Genomic DNA, 24,550 nt, shown 5'->3' with positions numbered 1-24,550 from the left:
TGGAGTGATGAAATTATTTGGAAATCTTTTAATAATTAGAATAGAAAATAATTAGCGAAGATATCCGGTGTTCTGTTGAAGTCTGTTCCCTGATGTGTTTCTTATGGCGTTTTCATCACGCTATGTTTATAATTTATTTAGAAAGATACAAATTTTGAATTGGTTATACTGAAAAAGCAATAATATCATCATTTATTAAATATTTCATAATTTTTCAGTTTTCTATTATTTCTTTTTACCTTATATCTTGTCTTCTTCCTCTTTGTTCTAAAATTATGTTTACATACTTAATAAATATATAAATATAGCACACACACACACACACAATGCAAAGTGTTATTATACCACGGGTCTGTTGAATGCTGTATTATGATTGGCTGAGAAATGTTCCGTTGGTATTTATTAATTTCTGATAACCACACACCTTACTTGTCAAATGTCTTAAAAATAGGCACCAGAGGAATGTTTGTTGTAACCGTGGTGTAAGAGGAATAATTGACCTTGGGTGTGCGTTATTTTCTTATAATTCAATGGCCGGTCGTCAATTATTCCTTGCGTATTACTCTTGTATGTACTTTAGTGATTCATACTGTAAAAATAATTGATTTATAAATAAAACACTATACATATACATTACATAAATGCACACATATCAGTAGCCAAGCCATTTAAACTTTTAATCTATCTAAAAAATAAACTAACGTGATGAAAACGCTACACGAAACATTACACTAAAGAGAAACAGACTTCGACAGAACACGTGATCCATAAAAATCACAGTTTAATGCTTAAACACTTCACACCGCTACTGCAGATCTGTCACTTTCTGACCCACAAAAAAAACATCATCTCTGTTTGCAAACACGCAAAAGGTCTGTATACCGACCGTGAGCTCTTCTGTCTTCACTACATTAACCTCACACTAATGTCATGAACAGTTTACAGTTAAAGTGTGTCTCTTGTGTAAACCCTCTTGTGTTTCATTGTGTATTTGATCCGCAGGTGCATTAAAAACCTCTCCTGTAGTGTTTATTTATAAAAGTCTGACCTTATTTCATTTTACAGACATCTCGCTGTTAACCTGTAAGTCAGAAATGTTAAGTGAGAGTTTTTAAACAAACAAAGATTCTGATAAAGTCAATACAGCGTCTCATACTCGGGCACGTTGAGTCTGAGAAATGAATGAAGTTATTAAAAAGACATGACAGTAAAACAACAGCCGTTCCAATACTCGGGTCAAACAATGTGGAGATTAAATGTATTTTTCATTGGATCTGACGCTGTTTTATTGTGCTTTTCTTTATGAGACTAACAGTCGTCTATAGTGCCTTGGCTTTGGTTTGATCAAAATCAAGAGTCGTTTATTTGAAGGACTCGAGTGTAAATCTTTTCAAACCGTCTAATATAAGTAAAGGACAATAATGCCAAATACAACAAGAATGAAGAAGTAAATTGATTTGCCTTTGTAAAGATATGGGTTTGGTTTTATTCAGCCCTTCACTGATTCATTTGTGTAATTTAATGAAATGTTCTTGTCAAGAAATACTTGAGGTGAACTTGTCGTATCAAAACAGTAAAAGCTTAATTTCATTCTGTTTATGATGTTTTTAATAAATATTTGCAATGTGCATAAAATATTTCAAAAACTTAAACACTAATATTTTCAGATTTGCAAGTGTAGATAGAAATTTATTTATTCACTTTATTCATTTATTTATTCACTTCTTGTCATTTTATACATTGTATTATTAGTGATCATTGACCGTATCAGTGACTCTAGAGACTGGAGGATTGGTTAAAAATATTGTACTGCTGCTGGTTGTGTCAGTTTCTTGATGGAAACGCACCTAAGTCACATTTGTTTGTTTGCAAATTTTGAAAAGATTTGCTTCACAGTTTGATGTAAACCCAGCTTATGATGGTAAAGATGAGAGTAAAATTTCATCAGTTAGGATAGTGAATGTGCTGAAGGATCTGTGCTAATGTTAAACATTTCTTTTATCCTATATTGTCATTGATTAAAGTCCTCATGAGCAGATCTGTGTGGATCATTTGAGTCCTGTAATGTTAAACAAGTCTGTCATGAATATATTAATGCTGTATTTTTCATACATTATTGTTAGTTCTGCTTTAGGAGACAGAGTTTGGAGGAGGTGATGACCTTCATCTCTGTCAGAAATCCCAAAATATTTGAATACATTGTGTTGTTTTTGTCGTGAACCAGGTTATACACATTCAGTGTTTTCCTCAAACAGTCTTTTGTGTTGGATTAGTCGAATACATGAAATACTTTGAGCTGTGTGTCGTACGCTGTTTTTAGAGGTTCATACAGTAAAAATAATCCTCTTCTGTCTTTTAAATGTTGTACAGAAGCTCAGATATTGATGTCTCACAGAAGAAATAAAATCGAGAGTAAATGATTGAGCAGTCTTTACTGTAATATTATGAATAATAAATTTCAGGCTGTGATATTTTAGTAAAGATAAGAAGGTTGTGGGTTATGACTGAGGTCTTGGCCTATGAGGATTTGAAGATAGACGTTATGTTAAAGAGTTTATCACATTTACATGATCACCCCGAGCGCCGGCTGTCGTCTGCTGATATGATATTAATGAAGAAACCTTTTAGGGACTTCAATCCTCTTTTGTTAGATTTTTCTAGACTGTATAATGATCTTTATTTACAGAGAGATCTTTAGAAACACTCTCTGAAATATATTTAAAGTAGTTTCATAAGGTCAGGTTTGTGTGTTTTAACAACACTTGATTTAAATGCTCGCCGCTTGACTCTCTGTTTTTAATGGCTAATGTTTATTCAGACGCTGTTATTCTGCTTTTGTTAAATATATATTTTTATAAGAGAGAGAGAGTAAGTCTCTAGAATGACAATACTGTGTGCTGTGTTTCTGTTAATTGATCAATATTCCCTATGGCATCATTAAAGGGTCGCGTGTGACACATGGGCAGACTAATGAGACGCAAACACTGAGGGAAAGGGATTCTGGGATTGAAGGGCACTTTTAATGGTGTGATGTTGATGTGAAATGTTGTTTTGTGTGTATGAATGCAGTTTTCAGTACTTCTCACTTAAGTTTGTTTTGCGTTATAACGGTATTTTTTTCAAGAATAAAATGTCAGATGTTTTTTCAATTCTGTGTATTCCATGGAATGTAAATAAGTGGGTGTGGCCAACTTGCCACTCCTGAATCTTTCTTTCTCATTATCTATCTCTCTAACTAATTTTCTCTGTGCTCGTGCAGTCCTCTCGTATGCAGAGTTCTTTCAAATTGTGTTCAAGGTGCTGTGGCGCCAGATAAAATAAGCATTTCCTGCACATAACTCTGTTAATTGTGGTTAAACTTGCGTTTATATCAGTGACGCATGCGGAGCTGGAGCGATGTAGTTTGACGCGCCGTTTGCTCATAGTACAAACATCTTTGATCAAAAAGATGAGAGAGAGAGAGACGCAACAGTAAAGGTGCAAGTTTAAGAAAGTAACGAGCAAAAAAGACCTCCTCAAAACAGACTTCATTATCATCACCTCTTATTTATAATCTCCATATCTAAAGATCTCATATACAGGTATTTTCACTTTCTAGTTTGTGTATATTCATTAGGGCTGCAACTAACTATTATTTTCATAATCCATTAATCAGATGTTTATATTTTCAATTAACCTACTAATCAGATAAAAACATAACTATTACTCAATTAGATTTTTCACTTAATATAGTTTAATAAGGTGAGAAAGTCTACAAGCCACACACTACTACAGAGTTATACTAATATAATTTTTAATATATTAGTATTATATATATTTAATATAATCTTAAATAAAAAAGTTTGTGCAGCTTTAAAATAGTAAATATCTTTACATGTCAAAATAATAAACAAAACAAATTAAGTCCTCAGGGATGTGCTGGTGAGGAAATTTTGCCACGGATTAATAAAACTCATTTTGATCTTCAACTTTAGACCTTAATGAGGTTAAAAATTATTTGTTATTAACAAAATAAAGCCATGATGATATGAAAGTGATATGCGTGCATTGTAACAGTTATAAAAACTAAAGTATTTCCCCTTTCCTTTAAAACAGATCACTGTTAGACTTTTTATGGTATATATGCGGTAACGTTGCCAGTGAGTTACTGTAACTGCCCCATTACAGTACCATAACTGTACATGTTTTTTACAGTATGATGCCTTTACCGCAGTTCCATTTTACAGTATAATACCCTTACTGTAACCTAGTTTAAATTTTTTTTATTTTATTTACAATGCTGAAAACAATTCATATTTTGAAATTTGCTTCACTGCTAAAAGCATAACAAATAACATGTATTTCATTTCATGTTATTTTTCCATTTTATATGCTATTATAACACTGTTTCATTCAACTACAGTAGCACTACTGCTGTGGTTTTACAGCAGTCTACCGCAAATTCAAAACATACAGTAAATCACTGTAAATTAAATGTTAATAACCATAATGCAATGCATATTACAGTAATGAACTGGAAAAGAAAATGATGGTATTTTACTGGGCATTTTGTGGTAAGTAACTGTAGAAATTACAGTTAAGTCTAACAGTGGTGATTAGTTTGTGGTTCAATACCCATCAACAACTAAACAAATACACACTCACTTATATTAAAGAAAATTCAACTTTTATTAACCAGCGTTAGTTTGTTCCTGTCAGGGTTGCCAGATCCATGTAACAAAACCAGCCCAATGGCCATTAATGACTTCATAGTTCAAATACAAACAACTAATTAACCAAATCCTTCAATCTCTAACCAGCAGAAAAACATCAACCTGCAGAAACAATTTAAAAGAAGCCCAATTCACAACTAGGGTTGTGACGATAGACGATAGTATCGTGTATCGACGATCTTCAGACATATCGCCAATGGCGGGCTTTCATGGCGATAGTCATGACGATAGTTGGCGAATGGTTATTATTATCATCATATTTTTACATTAACACTCACATTGCATGCTTTTCCTCGCATGAGGGTTTGTGGGCTTCGCTTTATGCGGAGAGCTTGTAAAGAGAGAATTCCTTCTTGCACGTACCTGCACTTAATGCGCGCGTCTTGGACTCCTTCTAGCAAATCCATCGTGTCATGAACAGCTGCGTTTCTCTCTGTCTCACGTGCACGTGCTCTCGCATCTGTCCGAAGTCTAAACATAAACTAAAGTAGTAATCCTCATGTCTTTGTTCCGTTTAATGCGTTTCATGCGAGCTGAGGCAAACTTTACTTTTTGTTTAAAATATGACCCGCTGCATATTGGCGCCTCTCTCTCACTCTCGCGTACGTGCAGAAAGCTGCGCTCTGTCCGAAGTCAGATCACTAATCCTATTTATGATATGCATTATAATGAGTTGTAGCAACACGTCCCTCGTGTTTAAAATATGATCGCGTTCCGCTGGACCAAGGTGTTTAAAAAGGCACATCTGAGAGCGCCACTGCTTGACACGTATTGTCTTCTGCAACAGCACCTAACAAATGCATTGAATTGTTTGTATGTGCGCGCACGTGTGTGTGTGTGTGTGTGTGTGTGTGTGTGCGGGCGCGCAGATGCATGTTTTTACAGTTATTAAGTAATCATTATTAGGGTTTTAATGACGCGCTCGCATTAACGGCATCAGTTTTAAAACGGTTGCGGTCATGACGGTGTTGCTCCTGTCCTTTTTTGTCCACCAATCAAGTGACTTGTTAATGAGTTAAAAATTTACAAATAAAAAATGAGTAAACTACTGCCCCGCCCCCCGATACTATCGTGTATCGCCGATCTCACAGGCCTGACTTTAAAGCTAATTAGTCCAAAAACAATATAAAGATAAAGCTAGAAAACATACAGAATATACCGTGATTTATACTGTTACCGTGAAATAAAATGACTCATTCGGTGAAATGGATTTTTGGTGTAGCGTCTCAGTGATGTGTAAATGAAGAGCGTGTTCACTGCAGGTATTTAACGTCTCATGACTCGAGCACAACATCCACTTGTTTTACTCTTAAATGAGAATCTGATGAGCTCAGTCTGGAAAGTTTCTCCTGTATCGGTCCAGACGACTCCAGCGGCTCGTTAGAAGTTTCCATAAGATTCCCTCATCAGTCTTATTTTGACTTTGGCTTGTTCAGCATGAAAACATTCACGTCTCTCCCGGTGTCCCACGAGTAGATGGACGAGTCCACAATTAGCCTGATTGATCACCTCAGCAGCGACCTGCACGCACACCATTCAATTCATCTCATTGATAAAGAGCCTGGAATGAGACGCTGTGGACTCGTGCGTCCACCCGTCTGCGTGCACATCCTCGTCCTTATTTATTTTTACATCCCATAATGCCTTTCTTCATGGTGGGTGGCTGTCATCATCAGATCAGCACATTTGTCATTGTGTTGTGCACTTACATTTGTAGGTGAAAATTGGCTGTTAGAATTGACTAAATAAACTAATGAAGACCAATTGTGTCTGCCGTCTTATTGTAAACGACTCTTCTGAGGTTATTCATGTCATTTATTTCTGCATGGACAGCAAGAAGTCTTGTAAAAGCTCACATGAACAGATTTGATCTCTGTGTCTATCTCTGTGGTCTTTATGGTTGATAACTCTTCACATTCTTATTTATTGTTATTCAATATTGGCTGTTTGTGTAAAGTCAGCTGGTTTTTATATTTCATTATTACACGGCTCTCTGGAATGCTTGATTCTGATTGGTCAGTTGAGACATTTGCAGGTTCGTTCTTTTCGAATAATAACCGCTCCAAAATAATAACGCATAGCCGGGCTACTTGCACGAGTAATATCGCTCTGCGCCAATAAAGATCAATAATGATTACTGTCTGTGTGGCGCCATCTTGTGACAAACACTCGACAACCACGACAAGAGACAGACAGCTTACTGAGACTGAACTTGACAAAATAGAGCATGACAGCTACGAAGCTAACACACAAAAAATACAGAATGGGGATTAAAACTTCTCAAAGAGAAAAAACGGAGACAAGTATGAAGCAGAGGATCTTTATAAGGTATTACGATCATTTTATGCATCTGTGCAAAGTTTCGCGGAAGGATAAAAATGTTAATTTAAAACAAATATGCCAATAAAATGTTTCAAATTCATATTCATGTCCAGTTTTTTTTCTTATGTGGCAAGTAGCCGTGTAATAAGCGGGATAATGTAGAGGCAGCCGGTAGTTATTGGGAAATAAGCCCCTTCAGTGTGATACAAGACCCTCCGCTTCGCGTCGGGTCCTGATCACACTGTCGGGGCTTATTTCCCAATAACTACCGGCTGCCTCTACATTATCCCTTACTTATTCAAGCTACAGCTTACAATCTAACAAAGTCTGCTTACATGTATATTGCATTGAGGACTTTACTTTGGATGCTTGTGGTCTCTGTTCAGTTTATCATCAGTCAGACATTAAGAAGTTAAATGTTGTGTACGTTATATGTTGTATTTTAGACAAGATGTTGTATGTCTGTTTTGGTGGATTCCATTTGCTTTGTTTTTACTAAAGTATTGATGAAATAATTGAGGTAAAAGATTAAATGAAAAGATACAGTTGTATCAAGACGGCTTGGTTATTTTCAACACAACGTTGGGTCCAAAAAGAAACGAGCCCAGACTGCTGTGTTGAAATTAACACAGAAATTTTTTATATTTTACCCAACAAAAGAGCTATATAAATACATCTTACTATTGTTTTGCATATAAAAGTTAGTTACATATAAAGCTGTTAAATTTAACTCTGTTGCACATAACTATATGAAGAAATTCTTCATAATCGGATAAATATTTTATTTGGTTTTATTTTCAAAAGATTTTGGTGTGTTACTTTTTTTTTAAAAAAAGTTAGATTTATTTTATTGGTTTGTAGTTTTGTAGACTTTTTAATTTAATTATGAAACAAAATATGCATGTATAATTTTAAGAAAAAATATAATAAATATTTATATGTATATATAATAAAAAATATATATAAATATAAAAATGTATATACACATGCAAATATTTCTTAAATATATGTGTGTGTGTGTGTGTGTGTGTGTGTGTGTGTGTGTGTGTGTGTGTGTGTGTGTATTTATACATACATATTACTATACACAGTACACTCACATATATTATGTTAACAAAAACTTTTATTCTTCAAATGATTAGTCATGACTTATTGTTACGCATCCCTAATATTAATACAATTAAATGTTTTTTTGAATTTTTTTAAAGTCATTTTTACTTTCGGTTTTCAGCCAATTGCAGTCAGAATTTTCATATCAGTGCATCACATTTATGACAATTAAGCAATTTTCGGCCTGTTCTCATTGCTGTAATGTAAAAAAAATAATTCTAAATGCTTGTGAAAAATAATGCAAAATATCTTAATGGTCCTAAAAACACAGACATCTAATTTAATATTTTGTCTATGATATCATATGAGGGGTTAAAGATGACCTGGACATGTTTTCATGAGATTCATTTCAAGTCAAACACTTACAGCGTCATCATGATTTAAGAACTGTAATGAGCTGGAAATTAAAGCATATTTACTAGTGTGATACAGTAAATGTTGGCGGTCGGTTGGTTAAAATCTCGCCTCCAAAGCATTAAATGGAGAATTATGAATATCTGCATTACTGACCACATTAAGACCTACTGCTGTGTTATTGGCTTGATAATGTTAAAGTGAAGAGACTGAACTGCCAAATAAAGCACAAACATGAGCTCTTCAGTCTCAGATCAGGACATTTACATTACAGTATGTTCATGTGCTTGTGTGTTCACATTCATCTCTGAGAGAGAGAGAGAGAGAGAGAGAGAGAGAGAGAGAGAGAGAGAGAATGTGTGTGTGTTTGAGATTCAGCTTCTGTAGTCTTAAGATGAATGAAGACGTGGTGTAATTCTTCACAGCAGGTTCTTCGTCTTGCTCTTGTTCCTCTCTGGATGACCTTTAAGATAGCAGGTAGCAGATAGTCATGTGTGCGCACTACACAACACTACACAACACAACACAACACTACACTAAACTACACTACACTACAGTATATACACCTGCTGAAAGAAGATTCATGTTTATAATCCGCCTCTGTTTTTCCCATCATTCCACACAGAGTCAAGAGAAATGACAGGGATGACTCTGTGTTAAATAATCCTGTCATCTCAATAACTGTTTAAACAGAACTAATGTTATTTGAGGTGCTTACCTTTGACCCTGTGACAGCGAGAACCGGCTGTGCTTTTTTTGTTGATTTCATTTGTTCAGCCATTAGTTACATGAGTTTAGTTTTAACCTCACAGATTTGATTAGCAGGTTACTTGAAGCTTCTGTTATTATTAAAGAAGTTGAATAGATGCACTTTGACATGAGGTCAGATGTCAGAGGTCAAAATAGAGACAGAATTGATTAAATATCCTCGCCAACAGTGAAAGACATGTTATATACGTTTATATTATAATAATAGCATAAAGTCTTCATGAATTCAGCCATATTCAATCGTTCATGTTTGTGTTTGTCATTTATTGAAAGCACATTATTGATTGTTTTATAATCCAGTGGTTCTCAAACTTTTTCAGCGTGCGGCCCCCCTTGTGTATGGCGCATTCCTTCGCGGCCCCCCAAAGAAAATTTATGACAAAAACTGTTCTAAAACTCAACCTTTAATTAAACAAAACATATTGAATGATACAAAGTAGTGCTGTTGGTTAGTAGCCTTTTTTGTTTAGGTTTAATTCCACAGAATTCATGATAAATTAAATTATTTTATAAAATGTCATAAAGCTGGGGCCCCCCTGGCACCATCTCGCGGCCCCCCTGGGGGCCCCGGCCCCCAGTTTGAGAACCACTCTTATAATCTTTCATCAAGATATAATCATTTTAAACTGTTATTTACTGAGAATGCATCGTTTATATTGACCAATCAGCATTCAGAACTAGTAAATGGTATAACCACTGATCAATATAAATGACCTCACAATTGTAAAGCCACCACGCCACCATATTGGTCTGCTCAAACATAGTCCTAGGCATGTACATTTATTTAAAGTTGTGCATTTTATATTTGAAACAGTGAGTTATTATACATTTATCTTCATTACGGTAGTGAACATATCAGATTAGCGGACAGGCCGCAGCATATCTATTACATTTTTACATTGTACATTAATGCATTTGGCAGACGCTTTTTCCAAAGTGACTTACAGTGGATTGTAAGGTATACATCAGTATGTGTGCTCCCTGGAGTTGAACCCATAACATAATGATCTACCACTGACCTATAGACGCTTCAGGCAGTAACAACATAAACAAATGGCTTCCACAAAGAATCAATAACAACAGAGTCATTTTACAGTAGTTTATTTCTGATAACAAGCGAAATAAACAAGTAGATGACCTTAGTTCATATATCATAGCTAAAGCGTATCAAAAACGACTCTGAGCTAACGTTACTGTGTAAAATGTGTACTATATTATGTATTCAATCTTAACTACAGATCGGCTTAGCATTGATCCATGATCGCCGTCTCTCCCCGTCTTTAGGAAAAGAAAACATTTGTTATTATCGATGAGGTATTTGTTACAGAGTTCAGTTTAACCACCAGTCAGACCTTTAAAGGACAAGTTCAGTATTTTACACTTAAAGCCCTGTTTTCAGATTGTTTATGATGAAATAAAACGGTTTTGACTGATATTTAGACATATGATGCTCAGCTGCCCCGAGAATTTTTGGGTGTCTTGTATCACCTCCCACCTCTATAATGGCTTTATAGGTGCACATGAACAATCCTTCCTAAAATGCATTAAACATTTGTTTACAAAGACGTGAAACTCAGCGAGCGGTCAGGGGTGTTCACTGATAAGCTCACACAAAAATCGCTGCAAAAGACACATTTTGTTTTATGTGCAATCCAAATTTGTATAGATCAGCTGTGATAACACAGAATAAAATACAGCTCAGCTCGTGTTGATTGGTCTGAGAAATGTGTTGTCTTTAAGAGCGCATGATTTAAATGAGATGTTTCTACACATGGTTCTGTTGATAAACTTGTGGTTTATTTGTTGATATGAAGTGAATGAATGTAGGTGGAGTTGATGATGTGTGATGTGTGAGTGCTAATGTCAACACAACTTCATCTGTCGCTGTTTCTCCTCTCGTCTTGTTAAGGTCAGATCGCTTTGAACAATTTGAATGTGTTTGTTTGTTTAGTTTCTAAGACGTGATTCTCATAAAACCTAAAATGAAAATGATGAAACTCTCTCTGTGATCTATAAAGGCTTTTTTGCATTTCTCAGCATGTTTGCAGTCTGTTGAGCAGCGTTCTGCTTTGAGATCTTTGTTATTTGTACAATGAGAAATGTATGTTCTCTTGATCTCTGTTGTAATAGATTGGATAGCACACACACAAAGGTCACATCACATCTCAAAGTTTCTCTGTGACTGTGTAGTGCACACTGTATACTGCACACTACTCTTAAAAGAAAGCAAGTGAAACAGTCAGCATTATTCCTGGGTCAATCCGCAGAGTTTCCACAGGTCATGGAATATCATGGAATTTTAAAAGGTCTTTTCCAGACATTGAAAGTCAGGGATTTTTGTTTCTTACTTTAAATTCTAGTTTTTGTTAGCTTGTGACATAAGGAATACCATTTCTGGGATCCAAGCCTCCACTGACTACAATTAAAGCCGCTGTTTATTGGCACTGTTTATTCATACATTTGATGTACATTTGAATAAACTCACTACATTATCCAGACGGCATCCCGGACATAGGCCATGGAAATGCAGCTTTTTAGTCTGTGAAAGTCAGGGAAAAGTATGTAAATTTGACTCCGAGTGGGAACCATGCGTTCCTGTTTCTGTCTGCAGTTGAGATATTTCATGATGTGTTTGAGCTGTCAAATATTGTGATGTGTTTGTGGTTATTAATGAGTTGTGTTTCTGCCTCATCAGATGTTTTAATTGCTCGTTTCTGTTTGTGTTTCTGTCCTCAGGTGACGGATAAATCTGTGCAGGCGTTTGCTGAGAACTGTCCTGAGCTGCGCTTCGTTGGTTTCATGGGCTGTTCAGTGACATCACAGGGTGTCATCCACCTGACCCGGGTAAGACATACACAACACCATCACCACCTTTATTTACTCTACATCGTCTCATCGTTGGACTGTCTCTTTCATAACGTCGACTCTCTAAAATCTACTGGAAAAAGAAGTTATTTTTGCCTTCACTTTTAAATCTCATTAATGTGTAATGAGGTGAATCATGAAACGCTGGAGATCCAACACACCCTGCTGTTTGTAGATTAGCATGCTAATGAGACACCGACACTACAGACACAAACTACTTTAATTGCCTGGATGGAAATTATAATAGAAGAATATCATTTTTGGTTTTGGTGTAACCTTATTTTTCTTCCAGAGATTGTGTTTTATTTAAAACATGTGGTTCATATGACTGTTTTATAGTTAGTTAATCTTTAGGATGTGTGGTTAGAACAGAATATTAAACCTTTGTTAACTACAATACTGCACAGTTTAAAACCAATACTGATTTATTTTTACAGTATGAAATGTTTTAAATATCTTCATGGAACGTGATCTTAACATCCTATTGATTTTTGGCTAAAAAATAATAATTTTGACCCATACAATGTATTTTTGGCTATTGCTACAAATATCCCCGTGAGACTTTGACTACTTTTGTGGTCCAGGGTCACATCCATAACCCATAAGTTTTAACATGATTAACATTTTACCCAGCAAAATGTTGCTTCATTGATGTGATGTCATAATCTTATCATGTGTGTGTTTAATTTAGTGCAGACCCCAATTATCTTAATAAGAAAATTAATTCCTATCTTCATTTTATACCTAGAGTATAAAACATTGTTACTCAGTCAGATGTTATTTTGGTGTGTATGTTATTTTCTTTTGCTGTCAGAAAAATACGAATGCCTAAATGGATCAGATTGCATTGTGGGTCACAGTATGTCATGTAGTATCTGCTTTTGGCATTTGTTGTATGTTATTTGGGTTTTGCATACTGCAGAAACTGCCTTTGTGTTAAAAATATCTCATTGTGATTTTTCTGACAGAAATTGTGATTTAATTTTGTACCAGATGCAGTGTGCGTATATCTTTCTAGATGGTTAGATCTTACTGATGTTGCTTATGGGTCTGATAATTTAACTGTATTCTTATTTTCATATCAATTATTTCATTATTTTAATATTTTTTATTGAAATAAGGAAAACAAAAATATGAAATTAAGAATATAATTAACACAGCTTTATTTTATGAAATGTAAAATGGTCTTTAGCTTGGACTAACAATATTTAAATAAGTGAGATCATTATAGCTGCAACTTTAACAAAAATGTAAAATATAGGGGTCTATATATATATATATATATATATATATATATATATTTTTTTTTTTTAAATATATATTTTATATATATATATTTTTTTTTTAAAATATATATTTTATATAAATAAATAAATATATATATATATATATATATATATATATATATATATATATATATATATATATATATATATATATATATATATTATATTTATTTATTTATTTATGTGAGCTGAATTTTACTGGAAAGATTTGTATGTGTATAACTTAACTTCTTACACTACAAAAAAAATTAATCAGTACAGATATCTAAAAGTTCTTAAATCAAGATGCATTTTCTTGATGAGCAAATGACCTAAGAAAATAAGTCTAGTTTTTAGAAAAAAAACATAAAATTAAACTGAATTAAAATTAAAAAAAATCTGCCAATGAAATAAGAAATTTTTTCTTGAATTTAAAGTGTTTATAAAAATGTAAACTTCAAGATTTTTCCTTAATCCATTATTTTGCTCAAATTCACTTAAATGTGATATTTTTGGTCTAAAAACTAGACTTATTTTCTTAGGTCATTTGCTCATCAAGAAAATGCATCTTGATTTAGAATTGTTTAATATTTGCACTAAAAAAAGACAAAAATAAAAAAATATTTTTTGCTGTGTAGTTCTTAAAATATGAAATACATTTGTAATTTTTAAAATGAGTAGAAAATGTCTTGAATGTGTCATTTCATCCAGTTCAACTTAGCAAACCAGTTAGATGGAATTTGTTTTAAATGCAGAGCCAGGCGGGAGTGAAAACAAGTGATTTACGACACAGCTTGTGCTCGTCGGTCAAGTTTAAATGCCTCGTCCGTTTTAGGAGAAGCACTATTTAGTTCGATGTGTCGCACGGAGTCAGGCGTGAGTATTTAACAAGCATTGAGAGATACAGGCTGTGCTGATGCATCAGTTTTAAAGCCCTCATCTGTTTAAGAGAGTCACAGTTTTGGTTGACATGCCGAATGAAGACTAGGCGAGTATTACGCTCGCTGAGTTAGTTAGACCGTCACGAAATCATGCCTTTGCCGTAGACTTGTATTTCTATTTCTTATATCAGCCCTCTTTGTGAATTTATAATCGTAACGTTTTACATGGCGATTTGATTTCAAATAATCGCTCAGCCCTAAAGGAAGTGTTTTACAAGTAGACTGAATTACATGCATTTTGCAGACAAATGATTTTGAAAGTAGAAGCAATTGAAAAGAATCAATCTCGCAGATCAAACTTTCAAGAATGCCATACATTGATATTCAGTGTTTAAGTGTTGCTGTAAATCAATATTCATACACAGTAGTAATGATACTTGATATAGACACATACGATCACGCGGACACGAGTGATTCTCTGTAGAAAGTTTTAGGGGAAGCATTCTAACCGTTACTGCTAAATCTCATTTCTCCAGCAGCGAGAGGAGGGAGTAAAGATATCATTACATTATACAATTCACCTGCTGCCATCCACAGGCACCATAGTTATTCAAATGAAGTCCCAGCACTACCTCGCTCTCCGCGGACACACATTTCCATTTCACTTTTGCTTCTGAGCTCCGAATGTGAAATTAGTGGCTTCTCCAGCAGAGGGACCGTTTGACTCAGATCATCAAAGCTTCAGGCTTCTCTCAGGTGTGAATTATATTTATAAAAACCCTGAAGAGAAGTCTTCATCAAATAAATCAATCAGCATGCACAGATAGAGACAGATAGTGTGCAGAATGCCTGATTATACAACACACCGTTTATGACTCTCAAAACACTTTTATTTTCTGAGGTTTTTGACCTTTATCAAACTGATCCTGGCCCAGTCTGTGCTGTAATATGATCAAGTTGTTTTTGTGTCTGTTTCTACACCGTTTACTTTGGTCATTGACTGCGTTTACATGCACAGAATAAGAGGATAACTCAAAAATCAGCTTATTATAGAAACCTGTTTACATGCAAATCAATAAACCGGCTATGCAGAAAACTGAGTTTATATGAGATTTGGAGTCACTGCCTATAGTACATATAGTTGTGCAAAAAGATGGCGGGGAATCTGTCTTAATCTATACGGTTGTATCCAGTGTTTCCCACAGGATTTTGAGAGACTGTGGCAGTGATGATGTCACAAGCTAATTAGCATATATAAGACGAGTAGTAGATTATAAAAACATGACTAAACACGACCCAGTAACACATTGTGTTAAATCCAACCAGCTGTTTCTTTAACTGCTGCTAAAATCCTGATTTATAAATGCGACAAAAGAGGAGGCACGCTGATGTTAATTCTGTGGCCACAAATAAATCAGTATATGAGATAATAATAATCTCTTTTTATGTCAGCAAAACCTGTAAATGTAACATGAGCTTTAATTTTCTTAGTTTCTCTGACAACTGCATAAGTCGATGTTTATCTTTCACATGCAGAGACATCCGCACATGAACAAAACTGTGAGAAAGACGATTAAGATGTTGACATGCAATGCGAAATACAGAAATACCTTTGCCGATCTGTCTTTGCTTAAAGGGATAGTTGGGCTAAAAATTATGTACTCACCCTATGCATCTGAGATGCATATATCCATCATTTTTCAGATGTTTTTTTTAGAAAATGTCCTAGTTCTTTCAATTGTTATAATGTATGAATATGGGGTCCTCCTCCTACAAGCCCAAAGATCGTGCATCCATCCTTCAGAAAATTACCGGAAGCTAGTTATTTTCATTTCTACAACAAAACGGCATGGATTACCCCCAGAAGGCCTTTGTTTATCCCTCTGGAGCCGTTTGGATTACTTTGTTCATCCATCCTTTACAAATCTTTGGGCTTGAAGGAGGTGGACCCCATATTCATACATTATAAAAATTGCAAGAACTAGGACATTTTCTATATAAAATAAAAGACATACTGTACACACAAATTTAAAGTAAAAGATAAAATGGCTAAAACTACATGTAGCACCTATTAAAACTCAAATATACATAAAAGCACAAAATACATATATTGAGCTGTTAAAACATGAGTCTTGTGTGACAGTGTCACAGCTGGATGTGGGTGAACATGAGGTGGCTGGTTGCTGAAACCACGCCCACTTAGCTCGACAGTACTGACAGCAGTGGCAGTTCACCTGTCACTCAAGTGGCCACACCCTTAATTATAATTTAAACAAATGAGTTACAAAAATATCCCCCCTCACAGTTGTCATGAAGGACAAAATTAACTTTATAGACCAAAATCACTTTGTGGCTGTAAACACTATGTTAATTCTGTGGGGATTAACTCCCTTTTGGAGCCTCTAGTGGGCCGTCGATGAATTGCAGTTTAAGTCACTTCAGTATTGGTTTCATCAGTTTATTATCAATGTTGGCTGAACTATCCCTTTAAGCTGTTTATGGGCTTTTCCCTTTAAATGTGTTTTAAATGCATTTACATGATTTATTAATCATAATCTGTGTGTAACGCACTCAGTGACTGTGTAATGAAGTCAGATTGAGATTTGTTACGTTTATTAATTTTCCACATCAAGGTTTTTTTCTAGTTCCAGTTTAGAGCAGAACTCAATCTCACATCATGTTCTCTGTCATGATTTGGCATCTCTTGGTTTGTGGTCAGATTTGTGGCGGTGTGGATTGGATAGTTTTGAGGAAGAGTCTGCGTGCGATACGTGGAGACCCGGCTGACTCTGTGGTGTGGAATTGGTTTATTTTCCATTAACATTGTGTTGTGATGTGCATCTCCTTTTACTCCTCGCAGCCCAGTGGAATTGATCACTGTAAAATACAACACTGGCAGATAAATCTGGAGTCTCAGGAACATATTAATGGTTTTATTGATGCGCTGTGTCGGTGTAATGGATATGGAGTATTATGGGATGGGTTAGTTTTTTTCTCTTTACTTTAAACTTCTTCCTCTGTAACTTCTGATTATACTGAATGGCACCTCAGAGAGGATGTGAGTGATGTCAGAGGTCAAAGGTTGGACCACAGAGGTTGTGTGAGGTATGCGGAGGGGGGAGGCACCGGATTCTATGAGAATTCCGTTTTCTGGAATTCTACTTTCACTCCCTGATTCCCACGTGTGATTTTTTTACTTTGATTAATGAGCCCAGAACTGATGCTTTACACTGCTGGATCAGGTATAAGGTAAAATCACTTCTGTTATATAGGTTTGCATCAGTGGTGCGCGTATAACACGCCTCCGTCATTTGGAAATGATTATCACATGTGAACTTCGGAAGTGTTCTGCGTTTCACTGTGATCGTTCAGATGGTTTAGTCCCTCTCACTGCAGTCAGGAGACAGAAAATATCAGGTTAGATGAGACAAAGCCAACCTAAAGACTTGCATGTGGAATCAAACATTGTTATTGTGGGTTAAATCAGATATGGCCAGTGAAAAGATTTACAGTAAAATACAGAAATATTATTGCCTGTTCAAAGGGCTGGACAATAATTCAATATCATTATATTTTGCAGGAGTTTTTTATAACGATAATAGCATTTCGATATACATTACAGCGTCTCGCGGCTGTTCACATGTCACTTCTAAAAACGCATGTTAAACGTGGATCAAGGCTCTTTTTCCTTTCAAAGCGCACTCCCGTACCACCTTTCGTAGATAAGAAACCATGAGCTGCGCTGTCTAGTACAGCAAGAAAAACATAATGTCTGACCAGATTTAAAACAATTTAAAGGTGAGCATCAATTTAATTTTACCATTATTTTATCATATAGTTTTATAGCAGGAGGCTTCATAGACTTCAAATTCATTTGTTCAGAAGTTTATATATATATACAGACATTCATTGTGGCCTTTATTTGCAGTTTATCCCAAGGCTTTTTTAATATACTGTTAACAGATTTATATCGTATCGGCCGAAATGGATATCATAGATCAAAAGTATATTGGTGAAAGAAATTTTGGCCATACCATCCAGCTCTATCTATTCATATTCTATTCTATCCATCAAAACTCCTCTAAAACAGTCTTCCTTTCTCTCTTTTTGTCTTTCTCTGATCTCGTGTCAGTAAATGTGAGAGGTAAAACAAACCGTCTGCTGGTGGTCATTGAGTAACTTGTATGCTGTAATAACCTCCAGAATACACAAGAGATTTAAAGATGAGATGCCAGATGATTGTGATCGGCCAGTGGTTGGAAACAAATGGGAATTATTTTTATTTTATAAGCGAGAATAACATGAAAGCAACACCTTGATTTGATTGAGATCCTCCAGAAGAGTGCAGGCTTGAGTCAATTAATAATTTTAAATCAGTGTTGAAAGTTTATTTTATTAGATGAAGATGAGCTGATGGTCTCAGTTATAGATGGAGAAAGAGAGAATTAAACGAGTAGCAACATAAATCACATTAAAGTTGGAGAGTCAATGTGAGACAGTGTGTTTCTGATTTAATAAAGGAATGCAGAGATTTCTTAATGTTTGTCTGAAACATTTCACTGAAATCTTTGCTTTTGTCCTTGAAAGGAGCTGTTCACTAGATGTAAAATGTAATGTTAATGTGAGGAATAATTGACGACGGGTTATTGAATTATTAAAAAATAATGCACACTGAAGGTGTTAATGCGGCATGACGTGAAGTGGAGTTTTTTTCAAATTTCTCAAATGACCGGAGTCGATTATTCCTCTTATACTACGGTTACCACAAACATCTGGTGTTTATTTTAAGACGTTTGACAGGTCAGGTGTGCATTTATTGAAAAATAATCAACATCTGTGGAACATTTCTCAACCAATCAGAATAAAGTATTCAACAGCCCATGGCATAATGTGCTTGGATGTGGCTTCAGATGATGTTATAATTTAAGCAGTTTAAGGTGAACTTTACCTTTAAGTAGCATTACAGTGCAGTAGGATTGATATTAGCCTCTTTCACACAGTAATTCTGGTAAATTACCATGAATTTACCAGAATGAATTTACCAGTAAATACAAAAATGTGCTGTTCACACACGCAGTGGCGTTCCGTTATTTTACCAGTAAGACATCATTTACACATCAGTATCAAAATACCGGTAAATTCGTGGAGAAAGCGGAAGTACCTGTAGCACGCGGCGAGCTCAGTGTTGTATTTGTAAACAATCCACGTCGTTCATATCCACGGTCCGTATTTTGTTGTTTTCGCGTCTGTGGTAAACAGTCGCGAAGTTGCTCATGACCAAACAACATTGAATGAGACGACGTCAAACCGAAAATGCGTTTTTAACAACAGTACTGTTTGCACTTTAGGCTTCAAAGAGGGCGTGCTAAGGACGTCGGCAATTCGGCGGTAAGCTGTTTTAAACAACTTTGGTGAAGAAATGTGGACGTAAACTTCAGGTGTGCTCAACTTTCAAGCAGCATGTGTGTGTGGAAACGTCAGTAAACACTGTGGGGGTAAACGCGTCATCTGTATTAAAACGCTATGATTGGCCCGAAGCTGTCAGCACGGTCTGACGTCGTCCGTTCTAAATGCCGGTAATCCTATAATTTTCGTTCATACACAGCGCTTACCGGTAAATTACTGGTAATCTTACAACCTGTCTTACTGGTAAATTGGGAGCACTGATTTACCGGAAAGGTTCTGTTCACACATGACATGTTAACGGCAATTTACCAGTAAATTACCTGTAAAGACTGTATGTGTGAAAGGGACTATTGACTGCAATTCTATTTCTTTCTATCTTTTCTATCTTAAAAAAAGAAATATTGTTTTATTATTGCCTCCCTATGACAACTCGCTTTATTGTTTCCATGTTTCATTTTGGATGAAAGCGTCTGCTAAATGTAAATAGCAGTTGAGGTTAAGAAGCTTTTAGCAAACAATGCAACTGCATGCATTTAATATGTTTTTATACATTGTGTACTTCCAGAGCTGTGTATACAGAACATACAAGTCAAATGGTATTTTGAGCTGTGTTTTTGTTTTATTTACTCTAGTTTGTCAAAACTGAATTCAAAACCGCTTTTTATTTTTATATCAGTTATTTTCTTTCTGTGCTATTCAACACATTCTTCTTTACTCAGTGAAAGTCTGATGGATCCTGACCTCCTCGGACTGTAATTTATGTGCAGTTATTCACGCTATCTGACATTTCTCTGCTTTTGTCTTTTGCCTGTGTGGTTATTTGGTATTTCTGGCCTCGGGCGCTTCAGGAACCGTTTTGTTTAGTGGACAAACATTTCTGCTTTCATTTGCGTCAAGAGCACAACATGAACACGTAGAGTCAAAATATATCATCCTGCCTTCCTCCTGTCTGCCCTCTACTGTATATGTGCTCAGAGAAACAACTAAAAGCCATTTTACATCAAACACAATGAACATCATACCCAGCCGCTCATGGATCAGACTCATCACTGCTGATGTCACCGGGCTGATTTCTTTTGTCATCCTTTTATAATTGTATTATTTTTATATATTTTTTGCCATTATTACAGTCTTTTTCAGTCCAGTTGATGGTCCTGTAGCTCGGGCATTGCATTAACAGCGCAAAATTTTAAGGGTTCAAATCCAGGAAACACATACTGATAAAAATGTATAGCTTGTATTGCACTGAAATTCACTTTGCATAAAAGTGTCTGCCAAATGCACAAATGTAAACTGAAGTTTCTTACCATATTTTTATTAAAATTAACCTGAGTCAAATGATTTTACTGGAGAAATGAGAAGAAGATTATAATCATAATGAAAACAACAGGAAAATGCTGCAATAATAATTTGGAATAGTTTGATTGCATGAAAGTCAAAAAAGCATTAAAACAAAACACAATCAAAAACAAAACATTTAACTGCAGTCTCTGTGAAACTGCATAATAGTGAAATTTTAAAGACTTTTTCCATGTTTTAGTGCTATAATTGGGTCCTCAGTGTTTCTATCAACCTAGAAAATGTGAAAACGATCAACTCAGTAACCCAGTTTTGGTAAACCATTCTCTGTAAGCCTGTAAAAAATAGGTAATTGAAATGTGTCTCCCCTTGTGATGTCATAAGGGGATCTTATTATAATAATACCACCCCTTAATCTGCTTTATCCAATCACAGCACTGCCATTTAGTGCAGAGAGAGAGAGAGAGAGAGAGAGAGAGAGAGAGAGAGAGAGAGAGAGAGAGAGAGAGAGAGAGCACAATTGAGTTTCAACAAAATTTCATCAAATAATCATGGCGATCAGTGTTTGCATTTCATCAGCTTATTTGCATTTTAAAGGACACACTATAAACGGCACATTTTTGCTCACACCTACAAAGTGTCAATTTAATTATGTAATACTAAATGATCTATATGGTATTTTGAGCTAAAACTTCACATAGATTCTCTGGGGACATCAAAGATTTATTTGACATCTTAAAAAAGTCTTGTGAAATGTCCCCTTTAAATAACTAGTGTGAATGTGAAACTGCTGAATGTCATCTGTCTGTTTGTTTGCTTCTACAGCTTCAGGATCTAAACAGTTTGGACCTGCGACACATTTCAGAGCTGAACAATGAGACGGTGATGGAGGTGGTGAGAAAGTGTCGTAATCTGACGTCTCTGAACCTCTGCCTTAACTGGACCATCAATGACAGGTACTAAACTTCTTTAACATTTCAAACATCACTTTACATTGCTGTAGTTTTGCATTTTCCAGATTTACTTTAAGCTACAGTTTTCAGGGTTTATAGATTTTTAGTTTGAGTTTAGTTTTTATTTGAATGAGAAGTGAGGACCACACGAGGTTCTTCATGTTCCTCAATAGCTGCGTTTTCATTGCAGATTCTCGCAACACTTTAGCATTATTTTCTAAATGTCGAAAAGAACTATTGCAGAATTAAGGCATTTCTATTAACCGATGATATACGACTGAAACGGTCGAACACTGGTGGTCAGTTGTAAAGACGATATAAAGCCTCTGTTAACCCTTATTGAGCTTTACTGAATATATTAAAGAGACTCTTTTAACTAACAGCCGTGTGCTTTCTGAAGTCCATTTGACCACAATTTGGCATTCAAACCAGAGGCCACATCACAGCATATAAGCTGCCAGATTTTAAATATGTTCACCATATGCGTGAAATTTTGCTGCTTTTTGATCCTGACCTTGAGTTTTTGTTTCAGATGATTTAGTCATATTTCTGTTTCTCTGTGCGTATTAACTTGTTGTGTTGAGACAGGATTGGTGAATTAGTGAAAGGCTTGAATAGAGAGAGAGAGTCTTTAGAGGCACATGTGGACGTGCTGATGCTGGAAAACTTGCTGATAGTGATTTCATGGATAAACAGAAGCAGGTGGAGTCTTTTAGTGTCATATCTTAGGCCATGGGAACCATCTGTGGTTTATCAGAACCTCAAAAATCTCTCTCTTTAAATCACAGTTCTGGGTAAAATGAGTTTTCAGGGTCAATTCACACCTGCAGCGTTTGTGTTTCTGCACCTCATGGTTGCGGTTAAAGCAGAAGTCACAGACTGTCAGATTGACGCTCGAATGCATTTACATGTGGGAACGTAAAGCTCATCTGTGTTGCTTTAAAGGAAACAGTTAGGCATGTTACACTATACATATAGCTTATTGTAAATCATGTTATTATTAAGTATATTTGTGATTTTATTCAAAGTATATCACTGCATTTAGAGCTGTTTTATTTTATAAAATAGTTGGTATATTAAGGATTTAGAAGATAAAGTTCCTTCAGCTAGAAGATATCATTTAACTTTTTTGGTTCGTCAACAAGTTTAACCCTTTAACGGTCACTGTTGTATGGCATTACATATTTAAAACAATACTTTCTTAGTCTAAACCTACACTAATCTTAACTAAATATATATCGTTGGAAAGCGCTCAAATGAGCTCTCATATTATTACTGATAAACTTTTTAGCTGTAATAATAATAATGCAACTAAGGCTGTCACGATTATGAAATTTGGCTGACTGTTATTTGTCTAATAAATTGTGACGGTTATGAGGATTAATTGTATGTTTTAATGCTTTGACATTTAATTCTCATACATTTTTTTGTTTGTTCATGAAATAATTTTCATACATTGTTGTGATTATTTAAATTAAATCTTTTGTCTTATGTCTGTAGTGGCTGCAAAAAAATCAATTCCTTACAGATCCTTAAGAATAGCATCCTTCACTTCCCTAAATTTGAAATTGCTGTTTCAGAAATGTATGTTTTACCTGGCAGTTTTGCAGCACTTGTTTAATTGCTGTTTTTTTCCACTGTACTGAATGGCTTTGCAATGTATCGGATCACACTGTCAGTTAAGGGGCGCCATCTGATACTGTTTCGTTTATACAGGCTCTGCAGCTCCCCCTTGTGTTTTTAAAGAGATGTGCAATCATTGCGGTGATCTGAAATCATCACAATGAGGTCAAACAATTGCGATGAGATCATTATTTCACCATTGTGAGAGCCATAAATGCAGTGACAGTAATTTATTAACTTGTGTCAAGAGTATGCTGCTAAATGTTGACACCTAGTGACCTTTGTTGGTAAAACCACTAAAAGTGTAACACAAACCACATTTGTTTGTGATTTTACCTTAAAATTTGAATCATAATTAGTTGAGACATGTGGCTTTATTTGTTTAGCATTTTGGGAATAAAACATTTGTATGTTTTTAAATAGGGGTGGGAATCACTTGGACCCTCATGAATCGATTCAGAATCGATTCTTGGGGTCCCGTTTCGATTCAGAATCGATTCTTGACGTACTAATTTGCATATCTGTGACGTCATTACGTCACATTTGCTCTCAAAGCCAGGTCAATGTTTGCGCTGTTGCTACTAGTCTCTGAACTGTCATATACTGTACTTTAATGCAACTAAGAGATAAATAATGTCATTCTTATATACATATATGTCCTGTTTCTGTTGTAAGACATTAAAACCAGTAAAAATAGTAATTAAACGTGACATATTAATTCTATATGTTAACCGGAATTAACTTCCACGAACTGACTAACGTTAGGCGTCTAATCATCATCATTATAAACAGTGATTGGCAGTATTACTGTATTTATATAATGCAGCGCACCCAGTGACTGAATAACAAACTATGTGCATATTTTTGTGCGCGCTCTCTTACGTTGTCCGTGTGCATCACCACTCCCCCAGTTGAGTTCCGCCTTTTGGTTCTGATAACGTCACGTTATTATTTTGTAAAATAACATATAAGAATCGATTCTTGACATTTGT

The 24,550-nt window shown here is 35.3% G+C and overlaps 1 protein-coding gene across 3 annotated transcripts in view; it reads left to right on the top strand.

Annotated features, from left to right (window-relative positions):
- Positions 1–24,550, top strand: part of fbxl17 (F-box and leucine-rich repeat protein 17) — a 153,500-nt gene that overhangs the window by 51,768 nt on the left and 77,182 nt on the right. For all 3 annotated transcript variants that reach the window (XM_055168941.2, XM_055168940.2, XM_055168944.2), the window contains 2 exons: positions 12,003–12,110; positions 21,808–21,938. In XM_055168941.2, coding sequence (XP_055024916.1) covers positions 12,003–12,110; positions 21,808–21,938 — 239 coding nt within the window. The remainder of the gene's footprint in view (positions 1–12,002; positions 12,111–21,807; positions 21,939–24,550) is intronic.

This window comes from Misgurnus anguillicaudatus, chromosome 5 (assembly GCF_027580225.2).
Source record: "Misgurnus anguillicaudatus chromosome 5, ASM2758022v2, whole genome shotgun sequence".
Taxonomy (NCBI): Eukaryota; Metazoa; Chordata; class Actinopteri; order Cypriniformes; family Cobitidae; genus Misgurnus; species Misgurnus anguillicaudatus.
The sequence above is the reverse complement of the archived record's forward strand: the minus strand, read 5'-3'. Positions and strand labels throughout refer to the sequence as shown.